This window comes from Brienomyrus brachyistius, chromosome 22 (genome assembly GCF_023856365.1).
Source record: "Brienomyrus brachyistius isolate T26 chromosome 22, BBRACH_0.4, whole genome shotgun sequence".
In the NCBI taxonomy this organism is placed as follows: Eukaryota; Metazoa; Chordata; class Actinopteri; order Osteoglossiformes; family Mormyridae; genus Brienomyrus; species Brienomyrus brachyistius.
Window position 1 is genome coordinate 8,842,864 of NC_064554.1, and position 19,576 is coordinate 8,862,439.

General features: G+C 42.6%; 2 protein-coding genes across 16 annotated transcripts in view; one reads left to right on the plus strand and one right to left on the minus strand.

The window, feature by feature from the left end:
• kcnh6a (potassium voltage-gated channel, subfamily H (eag-related), member 6a) overlaps positions 1–6,891 on the minus strand; it is a 44,008-nt gene extending 37,117 nt beyond the window's left edge. For 2 of the 13 annotated variants that reach the window (XM_048990241.1, XM_048990242.1), the window contains exons 1-7: positions 6,681–6,889; positions 5,663–5,732; positions 5,155–5,237; positions 4,137–4,190; positions 3,679–3,836; positions 2,773–3,151; positions 1,574–2,650 (exon numbers count right to left, since the gene is read on the minus strand). In XM_048990241.1, coding sequence (XP_048846198.1) covers positions 1,574–1,649 — 76 coding nt within the window. In that variant the 5' untranslated portion in view covers positions 1,650–2,650; positions 2,773–3,151; positions 3,679–3,836; ... (2 more) ...; positions 5,663–5,732; positions 6,681–6,889. Of the gene's footprint in view, positions 1–1,573; positions 2,651–2,772; positions 3,152–3,678; positions 3,837–4,136; positions 4,191–5,154; positions 5,238–5,337; positions 5,387–5,662; positions 5,733–6,675 lie in introns of all 13 variants that reach the window. The other 11 variants (XM_048990235.1, XM_048990237.1, XR_007384518.1 and 8 more) reach the window with 11 other exon arrangements.
• An 11,170-nt stretch (positions 6,892–18,061) lies between these two features.
• Positions 18,062–19,576, plus strand: part of LOC125717529 (immunoglobulin lambda-1 light chain-like) — a 37,382-nt gene continuing 35,867 nt past the window's right edge. For 2 of the 3 annotated variants that reach the window (XM_048990577.1, XM_048990575.1), the window contains exons 1-2: positions 18,062–18,179; positions 18,283–18,608. In XM_048990577.1, the coding sequence (XP_048846534.1) occupies positions 18,140–18,179; positions 18,283–18,608 (366 nt within the window). In that variant the 5' untranslated portion in view covers positions 18,062–18,139. The remainder of the gene's footprint in view (positions 18,180–18,282; positions 18,609–19,576) is intronic. The other variant, XM_048990576.1, reaches the window with a different exon arrangement.

Genomic DNA, 19,576 nt, shown 5'->3' on the forward strand with positions numbered 1-19,576 from the left:
ACACCAATACAATCTGATCAATAATAAACCATTCCATATTCAAATGTTTTCTAATAATAAGATAATTAAATTTTGATCCATTACTCTTCAGATTCATTTTTTCTTAAAACTGCATTTTTGTAACTGTCCCATTTTACTTGACCATGGTAGATAAATCGGGACAGAAGCTCCCATTTAAAACGAATAAAACTAATTTGTCAAGGTGTAACATGTATGAGAAGCTGTGTAATGATGCAGAATTTCTAATATTTTTTTCAAGAAAATGGTACAGGTTTGCTGCGATGGGCTGGCCCCCCATCTTGGGTTGTTCCCTGCCTCGTGCCCATTGCTTCCGGGATAGGCTCCGGACCCCCCCGCGACCCAGTAGGATAAGCGGTTTGGAAAATGGATGGATGGAGGGTACAGGTTTGTAGGCAGGAGACAGGGAGAGGACTGAAGGAGGACGAGCATAGAGCTAGGCGAAGTGGAAGACAAAGGTACAACCAATGGATTGATGAAAGAATGGGAGGTGCAATAGATGAATATAGGGAAAGAGGTGGGGGGGGGGGGGGGGTAGCAGGCCAGGAACCAAAGCTTTGGCGAGGGTGTGGTGTGTTTCAGTGTCCGCCCTTCAAAAACGAGTGAAGGGTGGACTTTTGTTATGCCTTTGGTAGGAAGCCATTTCTATCCGAATCATTTGAGAGAGAATTAACTATGATGTTGAAGCTACTGTCCCAGAGAGGTGTCCCTCTGACTGAACAGGTCAACAACACACCCAGTTAAGTTCATAGCTACTTACGTTGGTTTTAAGGTGCATAGACTACAAGTACACACATCCACAGACACACTTTTTAATTTCACTAATACTTATAGGCAGCTTTTTATATTTGAAATGTAAGATTTTTGGTGTATGGTTTGAGGAAATAGTGAACATTACTAAATAAACATTCGTTAATAATGAACACTGTTTTTACTGGAGTATAAACCAGGTCAAATCATTAAAATGGCATGTTCCACTTTACCGACCATACTGTCCCTATTTACCTGAAAGAGCCTTTTGAGAAAGAAACTCGTACTCATCTTGTTGGAATGTCTGAAACTTTTTTATTAAAACCTATATTGGCTCTATTAACAGTGGTTAAGGACAGCATTACAGCATTTAATCTTATTAAACAGCATTACTGTACGTGGATATATGTTTTTAGGTACACTTTTCACATTTACCAAAAGGTATCCCATTTTTGCTGACTTCATCCTATTATAAAGAAAGCTTAATGATAATCAGTGTATTAATAATTATTTTAAAAAAATAACTACGTGTTGCTGAATATTCATGACAACAGGTGAGCCAACACACTTGACAGGGGCGGGAAAAAAATGACCATTAATTTTTAAGGGGTTTAAAAATGACCATTAATTTTTAGAAATAACAAAATATGACTATTATTACAAGTCCACGAATCCCAGTACATCTATACTCCCAAGAACGAGCCGGTTACGCCATCTCCCTCAGATGGACCGGAGCAGTAACTTCGCATAATCTTTACCAGTTTGCTTTATAAATTAAATGAAGAATAAAATCACGTTTACTTACTCTGCCCTTCGAATTTGCGTATAATGGTGTCCAGGTAGGTGTTCTGGAGCGCTACATGACCCCGTCTCACTGGCATCTTGGAGCAAAAGAAAGATTTCGCCTATCCCGCGCATCAAACTGCACGCTTTTCCTTGGTAATTTAAAGGAAAGAATTCGAATAAACAAAAATCAAACGCATATTAGGCCACTAATAAGCATTAAACATGTGCCGGCCGGTGAGGCAACGTCCTCACTGTAGACGGAGGCGGATCTGAATAATTGCGGCGGGGCGTCCAGGAGCGGAGACTCGAGCCGGTGCACGGACAAGACAACTTGGAGACTTTGAAACAAAATGCGGAAATCAAACACTCGCGTATCTGGGTGCAGATGCAGGAAATGCTGTTAGATGCGAAGAAGGAACGCCGCCCTCAAGAACAAACCAGAAACTCTGATTAAAAAATAAAAAAGTAAAGGGGAGATTTGGAGCGTGGGTTGGTCATCAAGGAGGAAGCGGTGGCGATCAGAACCTCCGCCTCTCCTCTCCTGCTTGCCGCGGGGGCCACGGGGGGAAGCCGCCAGCTGACACCGGTGACAGAAAGCAGAGACTCCCCTCTTCGCCTCGGGAACGTCGCGCCCGAGAACGCGCCTCTAGAAATAGACCCTCGTCGCGGCTCAGGCTCCTATTTTTTCGTCTTTTTTCGGTCTTGTATCTACGACTGTTGCTTGCGAGGGCTTGCTGTACAATTTCTACTTTAACTGAGCATAATTTCTTCCGACTCTCTATTGCGGTAGTAAAAATTTAAGCAAATCACTTAGTTGAATGATACAAGCATTCTTGAGTTATGGAAATAAGTCATGACAATTTTGCCCTCAGCTCCACCTACTGGCGTTTGTAAACCTGCCAAGTAATCTTAGTCTTAAGTATTTGTTTTTAATTTTCCCACAAACTGCAAATCTTCAGTGTCTGTAACAGTTCATGCTGTTTCTTTTCTTCGCGGCTGTTTGGTTACTTTATACATCTTATTATTTCATATGGTAAGCAGTTAAAGAAAGTTTAAAACCTGCATGGAGGTGAACTGTCCCTTTTATATTCGTCTGCTGAAAAAAAAGCTAATGAGAAGGAGTACGTGATAGGCACATGGAACACAAGGTTACAACTCGAAAGTTTGAAAGCGTAGATGAGGCATTTTTGAAAATGAGAGCGGCCGGGCGTTCAGCACCTTGCATTGTTGTTTTGACAACTTCGCTTTCAAGCTGGATGGCCTCTTGACATCGTAGCCCTTAGCTGGCTGTATGTTTGGAGTGCGGGTGTGTGGGCGACTCCTCTGCAGGGCCCGTCCTTCACCCTTCACTCTCCTCATCCCTACACCTCCTCTGGGCGGCTGCAGGGAAGAAGGTGAGACGTTTCAGTGCTGTCCTCGCCGCCCACCATTCCGGCTTGGCTTTGGCATCCACGTCTCCAGCTGTCTGCCAGGCCAGAATGATGGAGCCCCATCACTGCACACATGTAGCAACACTCACCATACCTCACTGTGGACGAAGGCCACGCCATGGGGAAGCACTGCACTGACAGTGGTAGATAATACCAGCCCATGCCACCTGGAAGGAGGTTATGCAAACCACAGCTGAACATGCAGTAACTGAGCTGAAACTAGTTGTTTAAGCATTCAAATTAGACAGAGTTTAAGGTCCAGGGAAGTTTCCATGTGTTATGAAATTTTGTCACATTTATTAATAATAAGCCCTATATCCAAAATTCATTTCCTTAACAATAGTGTCATAATTATCTGTTGGCTCCAGAGCACATGGAAAAAGTATAGCAATATAAATTTTATATAGCTATATTAATTCAATATAGTACAATAACAATATACTTGGACACTTTGAATATCACAGTTATACCCGGTCCTAGTATAATAGCTTTGTTGTGATAATAAAATGTGTGGATTTTAAATGCAATGAGATGCAAATGTATTTTAAGCTGTTAACCTTCAAAGTAAAAAAGCTTCCAGAAAGCCTGAGGGATAAACAGACAATGGGAATGACACATGGGATAGAAGTTACGGAGTCAGAGCCACGCTTCTCCTGACACGCCCATGTCTGTGACATGCTCCTTCTATATTCACCTCCTGGACAAACTGCCTTTTGTCGGTCAGTCTGCTGTAGGGTCCCCCAGCCGGGGCTTCGCGGGGCTGGCTGGCACTGAACTGACATGGCGCCCCACTCTTCAGACAAACGGAGGATCCTGCTAAAGGGTCCTATTAGGCCGTACTTCCGACACACCCTGTAATAGCATTTACTTAGGTTAGAGAGTGCTGCACTAAACACAACTCAGCCACTCTGGCCTAGAGGAAACCCATAGGTACGTACATAGAGGTCTCATAACAGTATAACATATAGCAGCTCAGCTACTGGTTAGGTGGTGAGGAAGATATCAGAATGGTATGCTGGAACACACTGGTCCTGCTGGAACACACTGATCCTGCTGGATCACACTGATCCTGCTGGATCACACTGGTCATGCTGGATCACGCTCGAGTCAGACACTGTGGGAGGTGTGGCAGATCTTGGCATGGACACTTACCTGCCCCACTTCAAATGCCTGTTCTGCAGGTCCATCACCTCACAGCACGCTGCCCTGCCAACAGGAAATTATCTAATTTAAATTATTGCAAGTATACGCCAGTAGTGATGTAGTGGGTGAGGAGGCCAGTGTAAGAGATCCTTTGTTTCTTCATGTTTTTGTGAGAAACATCCACAGAAATGATCTGAGGCTATGAATTTGAATGGCCGAAAGAGAGGCGCTGAAGTTCTTCTGAGAGCCACGTGCAGGGCTGCAAAGAGGCAGCAAAATCTGACGGAGTCATAGGAGTCAGAAACTGCTGCCCGCTGCCACAGCCTCTGTGCTACCAAGCTGGCAGGAAGCCTGTTGTGTGGTTTAATGCTTCTAACCTGATCTTAGCTGTGGAGGTATAGCCTTTGAGAGTGAATGAGATTAGTGGGTCAGTGGTGTCTCGGCATGGACTCATGGATGTGAGTCTGATGGACAGAATGCAGGTGATCAGACTGGTTTGATCTGTAGAAATACCCTATAGGAAGCATGTTAGTATAACTGTTTTTTTGTATTCATTTTGCTCATATACCTCATGCTTTATGGTAGCTATGTCATGTGATTCATGTCTTTATGGGGGATATAGTCACCAGCTCATCAGCACGGCAGGATGAATTTTGTTTTACCTTAGTGGTCTTGGATGCACATTCTACGGTGCCCCACTCCCTTACTCAGCGGTTTTTGGTATTTTGATTTTTGGGCAAATCGCTACATGCCCGCTGTGCTTTTTCGTGAATATACGGTCAGTTGCTCTTGGTTTGTGGACAGTTGACACCAAACTTGTTGCCATTAATAACACCAAGAGGTGAAACATGCCGATAAATAAATGAGGCAGGTACAGCCTCTAATAGCCCGATGCCCCTTTATGTCCCCTGAATGTGCTTATGTTGCTATTTTGTTCCACTTTTGGTCCTTGAATAGTCTTATTATAGGTTCGTACTTTGTTAGACATTGTCGTGTAGCTCTTGCTCCAATACTGCTTACACTGTACCTGCGTATTCATCGGATGCCTAGTGGATTCCATGACAACCTGTCCGTTTGCAATGTGCTATTGCTTCACTTGTATGTCAGCACCTGTTAAAAATATAAATGTAAAATAATAATGTTTCAATAAATTTGGCAGTAGGTTTCAAACTACTGCTATATCAAGCCTCAGAATATATTTCATACTGACTTGAGCTTAAAACTGGGGATGTACATCGGGCATTCTGGATGGATGCCAGCTGTAAGTAATGCAAAGAGTTTTGTGCATTTATCATGTATTATGCTGTTATTGTGTGTACAGTAATGTCATGTGTAGTATGTAGTATGCATGTGCCCACCGTGTAGCGTGTTAGTAGTATGTCAGTGAGTGTATGTCAGTTGTAAGTGTGATTCGCATGCATCAATAAAGCCATTTTGTGCTTTTCCCGTGCTTGTCTGCCTCATCATTCATTGTGCTTTCACTCTATAAGTGAAATACGACACATTTTACTGTTAATAATAATAATAATATTTACCTTGGAAGTGTTGTAAAACTGCCAGTGAATCACTAGAGCCAAAGGAACAATTCAGCAGCACTGTGGACACCTACACAGTACCAGAGATGCCAAATAAGCATGAAAAGGGTGTGTTTGTATCTGGTATTTTTTCAGACGCAAATGATAAACATATGGACCGTCAAAAAAACTGGGATCATTCCAAAACATGACAGACACTGTAAAGCCAGTGAGCCGTGAAGCCGGGGCATCCAGCCCTGAGAGGTCAGGCTTCCCAGGAGGAATCTCCGTATGTGCAAGACTGGGTTCTGAGCTCAGTCCCTAAAGGTCACAGATATTCATGGAGGAGTCAAGCGTAATGTGCACTGTGTTCTCTCCTTTGGTGCTATATTTATCTGGTCTGACCTGTATGCCTCCCCCCAGACTCAACAAAAGGGTCGGGGTGAGTAGGAATGTGCGATGAAGAGGGCAGCAGCCTCAGAGGTTGAGCGAAGGACAGCCGGCCGCGTCAAATCAACGCCACACTCGTACCTTATCAGTCTGCTGATTCCTCCTCTTAGACATTCCAACAGTCAGAAAAGGGACTGAAACTATAATAATTGCGGCCGTCTTCTGATAATTAATCTGCATCGTAAAGTGCAATAGAGATTCTATGCCTTGAAATTAGTGGTGTTTATGCACCATAACCAGACTTCCAATTCATGACGAGTCATCTTATTCTATTTGTCGAGGACACTGCTAACTAATCGTACAGTTCCAAGTAATTTTTAATTTTTTTTACCAAGGTTCACTGACGAGTTATCTTCATACTTTGTCAGTTAGCCGGTCAGTATCACCACCTTTAATGAAATACATACATTTGACAATTTGACATAAATTGAGGCGTGTTGTTCTAACGTTTGGTATGGATGGGAAAATCTCGGTGGTTTGGTAAATAGAACCATGTGACCTGGAGAGACTGGATTAGACTAGAACAATGTAAATACAAAACATGTCAAGAAGAGGTGAAAGGAATCAATGCACACAACTTTTACCTGACCTGGATCGTGACTCCACCCTCCCCCTCGTTCTCTCATAGTGTACGTTATCCAAAGTCAGAAGGTCTAGGGATCCATCACGCAGTGCCCACATGTCAGTGCTCTGTCACACTCCATTCTTTCCCATTTGGGGCTTTGTGGACTTGGATGATTAATTTCCTTTGAGCTTATTTAATGTGACTGGAGTCCACTGAGACATGACCATGCCCCCCTCCCACCAGGTTCTACGTAATTAGAATGGTAATCATGACCTGCACTCTCACCAGCAAACTGACAATGGCCAATTACCGACACCCCATCACATCCTGTCAGCAGGCAGTGCTAATTTTATCTACAGCCATGGCAGAGAGAGTGATGCAGGGGGAAAGGAGAAAGAGAGCATGGTCATTTAATGGATTCCCCTCAAGGTTCTCCTTGACCACATTATTTTCTTAGTCCTCCTCTTTTCTCCTAATCCCGCCCAAGTCTGGGTCCCTCGCTGTTGGACGGCCTGGGACATGGTGACAAACCTGAACATCTGCCTCCCTGCCTTGTCCCAGCCTTTTGAAGTACTTTATCAACACGGGATGTCTTCCTGGCTCGATGCATATGTTACCAGCGACGGCCTCCACAAAGGACCCTAAGATGTCACATTGCACAGATTACAGTACACAGGGTTCTTGCACTCACTGATGCACAATTAAACCCAAGAAACCACTAAATATACCCAAAAGGAAGCGGTTTAGCCAAACAGGAGGACAGACAGTACACTACCATCAATAAATTAACACTTGGGAAAATTGGACATTTTATTTTAACAGAATAGTATGAGCAGAGACTTTGTAGAGACAAATAATATTTCTTCCTGGTGGTAAATAATGCTACAGGAACACCATTGCCAGAGTACTTGGTCTACAACTATGTTTAGGTAGGTGGTTTGTGTCAAAGTAACATCTAGAGGAATGCCAGCAGAACATTGCCCAGAGCATCACACTGCCTCCGCCGGCTTGCCACATTCCCATCGTGCATCCTAGTGCCATCCCTTCCCCATGTGAATGATGTATTTGCACCTGACCATCCACATGATACACCTACAACAGAAAATGGGACCCATCAGACCGGGCCGTCTTTTTCCATTGCTCCGTGGCAGTGATCTTAATGTTATGAATGAAGTGTATATATGGCTCAATTCATCTTCGATTCATTTTCTTGAAAAAATTGCATATTTTATCAAGCAGTTTAAAAGTTTTTTAAATCAGTTGCAAATACACTGCAACTGTGTTCATCTTCACTCATCTGGTCAGATACATTAATATATTATGGAACAAATATGACCACATTTGGCAAATATTTGTTAAAGTGCAACAACATGAAAGAGGATAACAGTATTTTTAACTGTTTATCTGTTTAAGGGTTCACAGTGTACACAGTAAAAAAGTGAAACCAACCATCCATCCATCCATCCATCCATCCATCCATCCATTCATTTTCTGCCGCTTACCCAGGGAGCAGGGATGCCCAGACCTCCCTCTCACCAGCCACCTCCTACATCTCCACCGGGGGAACCGCCTCAACAATGGTGTCCCAGAACAGCCCATTGAGGATACATGTCCCCCAACTCCTTGGGTGCACCAGGTCTATCTGGCATCTTCCACCAAAACTGGACACAACTCACCACCAGGTGGTGATCAGTTGACAGCTCAGCTCCTCTCCGCACCCAAGTGTCCAACACATATAGACCCCGATTTATCATCGAACTGCGGCCTTGCGTGCTCTGGTGCACTTATGAACACCCTTATGCTTGAACATACTGTTCATTATGGACAAACTGTGATTAGCATAGAAGTCCGATAACAGATCGGATTACAATCAGGCAGGCCATTCCTCCCAGTCACACCTTTCCAGGTTACACTGTTATTACCCATGTGAGCATTAAAGTTCCCCAGCAGAATAACAGAATTCCAGTGAAACAGCTGGGGAAAAATAAACTATACAGTAGATACAGAGTATATTACATTAACGCCCTGGGTGGAGTGGTGGCTTTGAAGCTAAGGATCAGTATCAGTACATGGAAGGCTGCAGGTTTGCATCCTATTAATGTCCGGAATGATTCTACTCTGTTGGGCCCTTTAGCAAGGCCCTTATCCTGCAAGTGCTTCATCCTGGGTATGATGTTAATCTACATAAAGTCCTATAAGGAGGTCCTCCAACTTACAGGGAATAACTTGGGGGCTGGTGGCAGGATTGGCACTCTAGCCACTGGGGAAAAAAACTCATACTGGTCTATTCAGACTAGTGTGATGCTGAGGTATCACCCGCTGCATGGCTGCACTCTAGTTCTCATCCCTGGGGTGGTTTGTCATGTGGCGGGTGCCACAATGCACTGTAATCAGTGCCTGCTCCTTACCTACCTACTATGGTGACTGGGCCACTACTGCAATCCATTAGCACTTATAGATCAAAAAGTTGAACAATAATTGCAGTTAAGTCAGACAGCATTATATTATATTTGAATTTGTGGATAAGACACATGGGCAGAATAATTGTTAATGAGACATTAGCCCTAATTTTCCGTGCAATTTGCATGTGAATTATTGATTCAGCAGAAGTTATGTTGCTATGTAGGCCTGATTATGTTTTTTAATTACTAATGAATACCTTCAAGGATGACATTTGAAGATGCCAGTGTTTTTCATGCTCTCTCTCCCTAAGAAGTCAAATTCACCATTCAGAGAGATAAAAAGCAAAGAACTTCATTTTGACTTTAAACGACTTGTCGTTTTCTTCTTGTTATGTGACTTCATTAAGCGTCGTGCGCAAATCAGCATAAACACCATAAAACGAGTGTGGCCACACGTGCTTTGGGAAAACCGGGCTTCCAGTATGACGTGATCATGACGGGATCAGATTAACAATGTTGTATAGAAAACCCAATAAAGGTATTGTCCTGACCCCAAACAGGACTCAATAGTGGTCTGCGTGTAAAAGTTATTAAAAAAATTATGTGTTATTATTTTTGAAGTAACTGCATACATTAACATAATTTTTTTGTATTTTATTTTAAAGTAAAATGTACAATTTGTCATTCACTAGTTAAACCATTTTCTAATATATACTGTTATATGAGGTTAACTGAGGCACTTGCTACTCATTGTGTCCGACTCTCCTATCCTTACCCCTCCCTTCGAACCTAGACCCTGGTCCACTGTAATCTATATGCATAATCAGGTCACTCTTATTCGTAGTTGGGTTACAGAGGGATGGAGCAAAGAGGCCTTGATTAGTTAGGTGCATGGTGGTGGGGGGAGGGGCAGGGGGGGGTTGCAAAGGGTTATTGAGAGCAATCTATGGAATGCCGTGAGAGTTTGATTCCACTTAGCAGGAAAATCCTTGTGTGATCACCCGAGCCTACTACTCAGAGATATCTTAGTCAGGATGAGATTTCTGAGAAGACCCAACGTCAGGGAACAGTGCTTAGTGTTCCTGAATGTGCGAGGCAGCTAAGTGGCTTATAAACAAGAACGTGATTTTCCCACCTTCGGTGAGACTGAAAAGGACAGACGTCATTCTTATCACCGTGGCTGCCAGCTGATGGCTCTCGGCGGCTTCAACCGCAAAGCAGATGATTGGTTATCAGTTCCCTATGCAAAAAAAAAAAGCGACTGTGCATTTGGAAGAACTGATGAAAGGCAAACGTGCACCAACACATATTGTCACGCAGTTACTTTGCACACTCCAGTTTGACAGAAAAAAACAAGACAGGGTAACAGACTCAAGATGCAGTATCCCCAGTGTCCGCTGGCAGGGCTTGATGTAAACACTGCATCCCGGATGGTCAGCCCCACTCCTCTGATTTAGATTTACAGGGCGTAACACTCAATGTTACGCTGCGCTTCACAACCTTGATTCGACACTTAATAGGGGCTGTGAATTGTGGACACACATTAATAAAGTCTCCTGAACTGAATTCTCCATGCAGGTATGACGGGTTTTATAAATAGCACGCACAGAAAATCTTGAGTCACTTGCTTAATTCTGTAATAAGTAGTAGTGGTTCATTTATATAGCGCCTTTCTCCGACAAAGGTCACAGAGCGCTGAGCAACAATCCAATACAAAATGGAACAAAATGAACAAAACACAGACATTACCAATAAAAATTAAAACGAACAGGAACTACTCAGCACTGATTAAAAGCCTGTTTAAAAAGAAATGTTTTCAGTCGTTTTTTAAAAGAATCAACAGACTCAGACCATAAGGCAGGCTGGTCCATAGTCTTGGTGCCACAGACTGAAAAGCACAATCCCCATGGGACTAAAGGCCCCGTTGTCCAGACCTAAGAGCCCGATAAGCTGTATAACGATTGAGCAAACAGATACGGTATTCAGGAGCTTGTAAGGCTCTGTAAGTAATTACTACAATTTTTAAATGAATTCTATAAAACTCTGGGAGCCAAAGCAGTGTGTGCAGAATGGGAGTGATATGATCACTCTGGCTAGTGTGAGTTAAAAGCCTCTCAGCTGCATTCTGCACTGCCCAAAGACATGAGAGAGGACATACTCAGACCTGAAAAAAGCATTACAGTAATCAGGTCGTGAGGAAATAAAAGAATGTACTGTACAAGCATCTCCAATTCTAGTAATGTTGCAAATGTATTGGGTTCATAATATGAGTCCTTTGACAAGCAATGTTTAACCGACCTGCATATATCTTACAGGCAGACATTTTCTTTTTATTAACTGTTGTGATTTTTTTTTTTGACTGATTCAGTTCTGTTCTTAGCATTTTGCTAATACTTGCAATTGTAGTCATGGACTCCCAAAGGGATACTATACGTAAATATGTGTGTTTTATGTTATTGCAAAGGTTTTACTAATTAAAATGCACCCAATGATGCTTGTCAGTGAACTTTTTAACCCAGAACCGCTCTTTTAGAACTATAATTTGGGTTTCAGTGATTTAGTACTTGAAATGAATGATCTACTTTAAAACTTCCGGGTCTTTCCAATGTGATATCCATCCATCCATCCATCCATTTTCCAAACCACTTATCCTATTGGGTCGCGGAGCCTATCCCGGAAACAATGGGCACGAGGCAGGGAACAACCCAGGATGGGGGGCCAGCCCATCGCAGGGAACACTCACACACCATTCACGCACACATGCACATCTACGGGCAATTTAGCGACTCCAATTAGCCTCAGCATGTTTTTGGACTGTGAGGGGAAACCGGAGTACCCGGAGGAAACCCCACGATGACATGGGGAGAACATGCAAACTCCACACACATGTGACCCAGGCGGAGACTCGAACCCGGGTCCCAGAGGTGTAAGGCAACAGTGCTAACCACTGCACCACCAGGCCGCCCCCCCAATGTGATATGCAATGAAGTAATCATTTTTGTTATAAAGCCAGTACATTTGCAATATTTTTTACTGAATTAAGCAAACGTCGCAAGACTTTCTGTGAGTACTGTATGTCGTTGTACTTAAGCTGATGGGGTCATGGGTTTGATACGAGTAGGTGAACTGCTACCCAAAGTGTGTGACTGTGTACATGACTGGGTGACTAGGTGTCCCCCTGTCTTCAGGAGTTACTTTAAAAAGGCGATTTGCGGTAAGACATAGGGAGGGTTAATCATCTCACCCTGAAATGAAGGGTGGTCCTTCTCCCTTCCCGACTGCTTCAGAAAGAGATGCATAACAGCTGCTCTTCAGCATCAGTGTGTTTCTTAACAGGCTCACTAGACTGATGACCTCAGGTGAAACGCACACTCTAGTGAAGAGACAGCTGGCAGCTTCTGCGCTGTATCAGCTGACGCTGGGGAAGCGTGAGGTGGAAACTTCAACAGCAATTATGAAAAAGAATTCAGAAGGAGACAGTCGGCTCCTGGCTTCTCGTCCCGCCATCAGCCGCAGATAACCTCACTTTCCAGGTGGGGACGACATTCTTTTCTGATTTTCTCAAGCACATATAACACCACCGTCCTAATTCAAAGGAATAAGAGGCACAGATGCATTAACACATATGTGTGCTGGTGGAACTACGTGAAGAAAGGAATCAGAAATCTTTAATTATCCCGAGAGAAAATGTTTGTGAGGCTGCACATCATCACAAGACAGAAATAGAGGGTCCACAGGCAGGTCCCTGTCTGGCTGCCGGGGCTGTGCCTGTGTGGTAATGCACACAGCCCCCTTGTGGAAATGGAACGGTGTAAATACCCTCTTCTCCTTCTCAGGCCGCATGAATCTCCAGGCACACTATGCTATATCTGTACTGCAAGTATGACACTCCAAAGCACCATGTCTGAGAGAAGGTAAGCAGAATGCCCCAGGAGGAGGTGATGGTGATGGGATGAGAATAAAGGGAGCGACGGTCTCGCTTCAAGCAGGGAGATCGGGGAAGTTCAACCTCACCCTCCAAGGACAAAAAAAAACAGAGCAACAGTGAGTCAGATCTCAATATAAAATAAGAGGGGCCCAACTCGGCAGGGCTGCCGGAGAGTGTAGCCACAAGACTGGAAACCGAATAAGCACCTACATGCGCTTTAGACCGGCTTAGATATTCGCTCTGTAACAGCGGCCCCTGCTGGAAAAATGAAGTAATGCAGTAGTCTTATCACAAGCCTACACTAACGTGTTAAAATCTGAACGTCCTTTAATCTTATAGAAAATATTTTCTAAGATGCACCGTTGACATACCTCCCCATATCTTGGTTCCAGGAGTGGATGGTTCCAGTGCATCTCCTGTAGAGTGTAACATTGATCCACAAATAAAAATTTATTCCCAGATAGTTCTCAAACTTTGGGGAGTGGAATGATTTTCTGAATATTCTAAAATATAGTTAATATATATTTATTTAGTTCCCAGCCCCCTCACTTGGCAAATTTCATGGTAGCAATCTGACCGCTGGATGGCAATATTTACTGCGGGGAAATTTATCATGGTGGAATTTAATCAGGTTTCTGAGCCCTAGACAGTGGTGGGAGATGAAAGAACAAGGGCTGGTGTGGTGAACCTGATTATACTGATTATACTGATTATACTGAGACAAGTTGGTCTTATAATAAGGATTTTTTTGGAAAGGTGGGGGCAGTGTGTACGGCGGGCCTGGACATTATTAAGGTAATATTTTCAGTATACTGCAGTATTTTCTTTCAGCAAAATTTATTGTGGGCAACCGCCCATTTGGAAGGATTTATCATGGGGATCCACCCCATGCCAAGATACTGGGCTATTGTGCCAACGGCATCTCGTTAAGTTGGTAATTTACAAACACTTACAAAAAATGGGGCGATGGAGTCCTGATTCTGTCCTGATCATTTCTTACCGAATATTTTTTTATAAACTTTTAAAATGTTTTTATTATTTTCACATTTCACACTACACAACAGCAACAAGATTGTACGACAGTATGACCAAACAAATCACGTGCCGGAGCCCAGATCAGACTGAGGCGCTGTGCACATTAGCCACTCCTACCCAGTATCCTGCTTGCCAACATCCATTGGAGAACAAGTTGGACAAACTCAGGGTAAATATCACATTCCAATGGGACACCGGGGACTGCAACTTCCTTTGTTTTACAGAAACATGACTAACCCCCAAGTTCCGGACGAGGTGATCTCTCAGTTGGAGTCTTTAACTGTGTATCAACACATGGACAGAACTTTCAATTTGTGATGGACAGAATGGAAGGAGCCAGTAAATCTAGGGGTGGGGAGTCTGTTTTATGACAAACAATAGATGGTGTGTTTATCTGCCTCATGAGTTTACTTGTGCCATTGTCACAGTGATTTACATCCCTCTGGACTCATGGATGCTGTCATTATGGTGACTGGTGATTTGAACAGGGAAAACCCTAAACATGCATCAGCATGTTACAAGCCCAGCTAGAGGTACAAGTATGCTAGATCGTTGTTACTCGTTGTTTAAATCTGTTCTGTAAATCTGTTTTGCTCCCATCGTTCACAAGATGAGACCATAACTCCATTCTCTTTACGCTTCTGTATAAACAATGTTTGGTCTGGAAAGCACTGATGACAAGAGAGGTCAAATGCTGGTCCACCCAATCAGAGGCTACATTACATGATGTCAGCTGGGAGAGGTTTAGCTGTTTAGCTCAAGCAGTGATGACGTCAGCAAATTTGTGAACATGGTGTTCAGGTTTATAAGTGTGTTGGTGGATTCAACTAGTCACCATTAAGGTACAAGCACCAGTTACAGAGGTAATCCCCTCCCTGTGAATTGCACTGACTCTTCATTGGAAAACGACTTGAATGAATTTTTCACTTGCTCTGATGGAAACGGTGGAGGTGATAATGTGGCTACGTCTGAACTCACCCCTCTGTGATTGAGTCCTTGGCTTTCTCACAAGCAGGACCCCAGATGGTGAATGTTGGATCTCATACTTCGGCTCCCATCATCCTCAGTACTGACGCCCCCAAAGGCTGTGGTCTGATCCCGCTGCTGTACTCTTTGTACTGGCATGGCTGCGCGGTCATAGACAGCTCAAATAAAATAGCCAAGTTTGAAGATGACACAGTGATTGGCCTGGTTTGGGCAATGTGGATAGTCTGATGTAACAGTGTCAGAGTACCTGTCAGAGTACCTGCTTCTCCCTCAACACATGTGAGACTAAGGAGATGTTGGTGGACTTTAGGCATGAGCAGTGTGGTGCATACAGCCCTATGAATATTAATGGGGTCCCAGTTGAGGGGATTAACAGCAATAGTCTGTATCTCTGATGATCTTACCTGCTCCAATCATGTACTGACTCCAATATCTAAAGCCAAGCATCAGCTGCACCATCTTAAGCAGCTGAGGAGGTTCAAAGTCTCACCAGCCTTCTATTGTGGAGCATTGGAGAGCATCCTCACCACAGGAATTACTGCCTGGTTCGGTAACTGCTCTGGAGAGAGTGACATGTTCCACCCGCAAGACTGATCTGCCCTCCTTGCAGGACATGTACCTCAGATCTGATATCGCTGTAGTGGTGTTGTTCCTACAGTATCTACTGTTGCGCTAGGACCATCATTGCAATTACATTGTTGTGATGTCACGGCTTTGCGACTTGGGGGAAAAGACGGTCATTATATATGGTGTGGTCATTATAAGCCTTTGTGGTCTTTTTTTCTGATATAAGCTCACTGAGTTGAGGGTTGTGTTTTTTGGGGCTTCTTCTTATTCTGAGGTCATGGTTTCTTTTACCTAATCCTAATTTTTTTATAAAATAACAGATTTCCTATTTGAAGAAATTCAAAAAAGATGGAATAAATCAAAATAAAATAAGTGAGAGTAAATGAAAGATAAATAAATAAACATGAATAAAATACAATAAATTATAAAGGAATGAAAAGGTTAAAATTTTAAAAGCATAAGCTAGTAAAAATTGGAAATGATACGATGTTTTATGCATATACACTGCACGGCCAAAGAAAAGTCATCATTTGAATTTATATCATGCAAATCCGGATGAAAATAAAGGGTGAGATGTTGCATACGCCTGTGGAAACGATCCAATGACAAATGTGCAGCATAATCAAAGCTAAAGGCGGCCCAACGAAAAATTCAAATAGCGACTTTTTTGTGTCGCTACAAAACTACGCGATAAAAAGAAATAAATAACACTGGTGGTACAAGCACTCAAAGCAAATAATAGACCTACCGTAATGGTATAAGTGAATCGAAAAAATAAAATGAAATAAAAAAACTATATATGAGTTAAAATGCCAATCCAAAAAGATGCGTTTTCAATAGCTTTTTAAATCTGAGAAGTTATCCGGCTAAGCAAGAAATCCTGCTTTGTGACCCAGGTCCCTGGTCAGAGATTGGTTTATCTAGAGATTGGTTATGCTGACCAGTTTGCTCCCACTGACTAAACTGTTAAAGTTTCCACTGGAGGTGCCAGTTCACATACAGCCCAATCAAAGAACAATGTTTGACCGACTAGCTTCAACTGATATGTTTCAGCCAGCTATAGTGTTTCGAACAATTTCCTATTATCAATAGGGTTGACCTGCTACTAAACAGATTCAGTGTCATCAAGGACACAAATTGTAATTTCGCGTTGAAATCACTAAAACATCTCTACGCATATCAAAAACTGAATGTGCTATGCTGTAAGCAGTTGGATGAAATTTAACCCTGCCACCGTTTCTACTGATGAGGTCCAAGTGCACAGACCATGCAGTGAGAATTTTCTGATTATCAAGGTCAGATTTGTACTGCGTTTGCCCTTAGATGGCACTGTCTACAAATAAAAGGAACATTTCCAGCCTTTTACTAAACCACAACCTCTACAATGAGAATAAATTGTTGTTCTTCACAATGGTGCGTAACAAATGAGCATGAGATTTTTATTGTATTTTTCAAAACCAAATAAATAAAGTAATTAAAACACAATGCGTTGCTTGACATAAGTACTGTTAGAAAAATGTCAGACTAACAAACTACCTTAGAATGAATGAGCTGCTTGAATGGGTTTTCACTGCTCTATCAGCCATGCGAGTCCTGCTGCTGATGTCATGCGGAACAAGATGGCCACCCTGCAGCTGAAACTGAGAGACACCTGCTGGTTCTTTATGCTATTTATGTCTCTATGTAAATGAGTGAGTGAGATGAGCTCCTTTCAGGTCAGGGAGAGACGGGACCTTTACTGGCAGCAACCTGCAGGTTCCTCATGATAATGCTGTGAAGTTGTAGTAGGACCACTATCAGTTAAACTACGTTTTGGGTTTTGGGTTGCTATTCAAACTCTATATTGCATGATGCAAATTAATCCAGACAGTAGTTATTATTATCTTCATTAACCCTGTAAGGCTATTAGTTAAATTCTCCCCAAACGAGCTTGATGGGCCGAATGGCCTCCTCTCGTTTGTAAATTTCTTATGTTCTTACTTCTAATTGCAGAGCATGTGCATGATTGGAGAAACATTTCACCATAAGAACATTAATTTACAATCGAGAGGAGGCCATTTGGCCCATGAAGCTCGTTTGGGGAGAACTTAACTAATAGCTCAGAGGTGTTAAAATCTTATCTAGCTCTGATTTAACGGAACCCAGGGTTTTAGTTTGCGCTACACTAACAGGGAGACTATTCCATACTCTAACTGCACGCTATGTAAAGAAGTGCTTCCTCAAATTCATTTTAAAATGTTCTCCTGTTAATTTCTACTTATGGCCACGAGTTCTAGTATTTAAACTAATATTGAAGTAGCCATATGGCTGAACAGCACCCAGACCTGTTAGAATCTTATATACCTGGATCATGTCCCCCCTTAACCTCCTAGTGGTTTACGTTACTCTTGCATATTCTGAGACACACTGTCACAAAGATGCAAAGTACATCTCTGATTGGCTGTGAGCACGGGCCCCACCCTCTCCATCCCCCTGTTAAATCTCGGCCCTGATGTTGCTTCTCTCCTCACACTTTGACCTGCTCACATCTCAACTGGACAGTGGGGACTGTGCACACTGACAACATGCTGGTGAAAATCTGCACTCTAATCACTGCTCTCTCATGTAAGGAATCAGAATCAATCACTTTTTGTAGTGCTTGCTTATTTTTATACATAGAAGTAATTCTGTTATATGGTCTTCTTTTGATGATGATTTTCTTTGTCAGGTGTGAATGGTGTGACAGTGGTCACCCAGAAGCCTCCTGCTGTTACAGTGAGCAAAGGAGGGACAGTGACTATGGACTGTAACCTTGGGACAGTCACTGGCAGCAGTGCTCGCTGGTATAAGCAGGTCCCAGGTGGAGTTCCCCAGTATGTGTTGAGTTATTACCATGGATGGAGCTCCCCAAACTATGGGACAGGCTTCTCCTCCAGTCGCTTCACATCAAACCATCAGAGTAATTCAGATTATCGGTTGATCATCAACACAGTGGAGGTTGGAGACTCAGCAGTTTATTACTGTCACACATGGGACAGCTCTGCTAAGGAACATGTATCACAGCGATTTACACCATGACAAAAACCTCCCTGCTTAACATTTTCACTTCTGCTTATATAGCTGCTAAAAATACACACAAAAACCTTTATCGTTAAAAAACAATGGCACCCATATTGGATTTCATTAGGCCAGAATTTAAGAATATTTACCCAATCTTTCCATTTTGTAAAGGCACTGCTGCACGCATTTCTCCATGCTGCCCCCCCCACACCCCCCCCCCCCCCATTGAGAAATGGATACAAACGTACTCCAAGGCATTTGTACGCATTTCTTTACTGCTCTTTTCCCCACAGACACTTGACATCCTGGTATAAGAAAAGGAATTTCTCAAGATGTTTCCTCAAATCCTCATACAAGGTCCAAAACTGGTCTCAGTCAGCAGGGGATGGACCCAGAACCTGTGGGTGGACATTCTGTGGCGTATAATCGCCACTATGAGCGCTAAAGCTAAAAGAAGCTCTGGATACATTTTTAAGCAAAATATAGTCAGGATCTGATGCCAAAAACAAGCTGCGTTTGTAGCGGTGCTCATAGAAAATTAAGTGCAACCTCATAGTGCATTCATAAGGCATTAATAAGCCATTCATAAGGCATTAATAAGCCATTCATAAGGCATTAATAAGCCATTCATAAGGCATTAATAAGCCATTCATAAGCCGCATTTAATTATACATTAAAGACTCGTAAAGTATCTATAACGCCTTTAAAAAAAACCCAACAGCTTTAATATACCTTCATAAAATGGTTTGCTATTGTTTTCATATACATCAGTTCAAAAAGCATTTTGGTCCATTATATCATTTATATTCTGACATAAATTTCAATTAAAGCCAAGTTATAAGGTATTATGGAAGGTTCATTAAGCTTTAATGTAAATTTAAACCCAGTATATAAATGCATTATAATAGTATGGCTGTTGTGTGTAATGCATTTATAGATGGAGCATAAATGTATATTAAAGC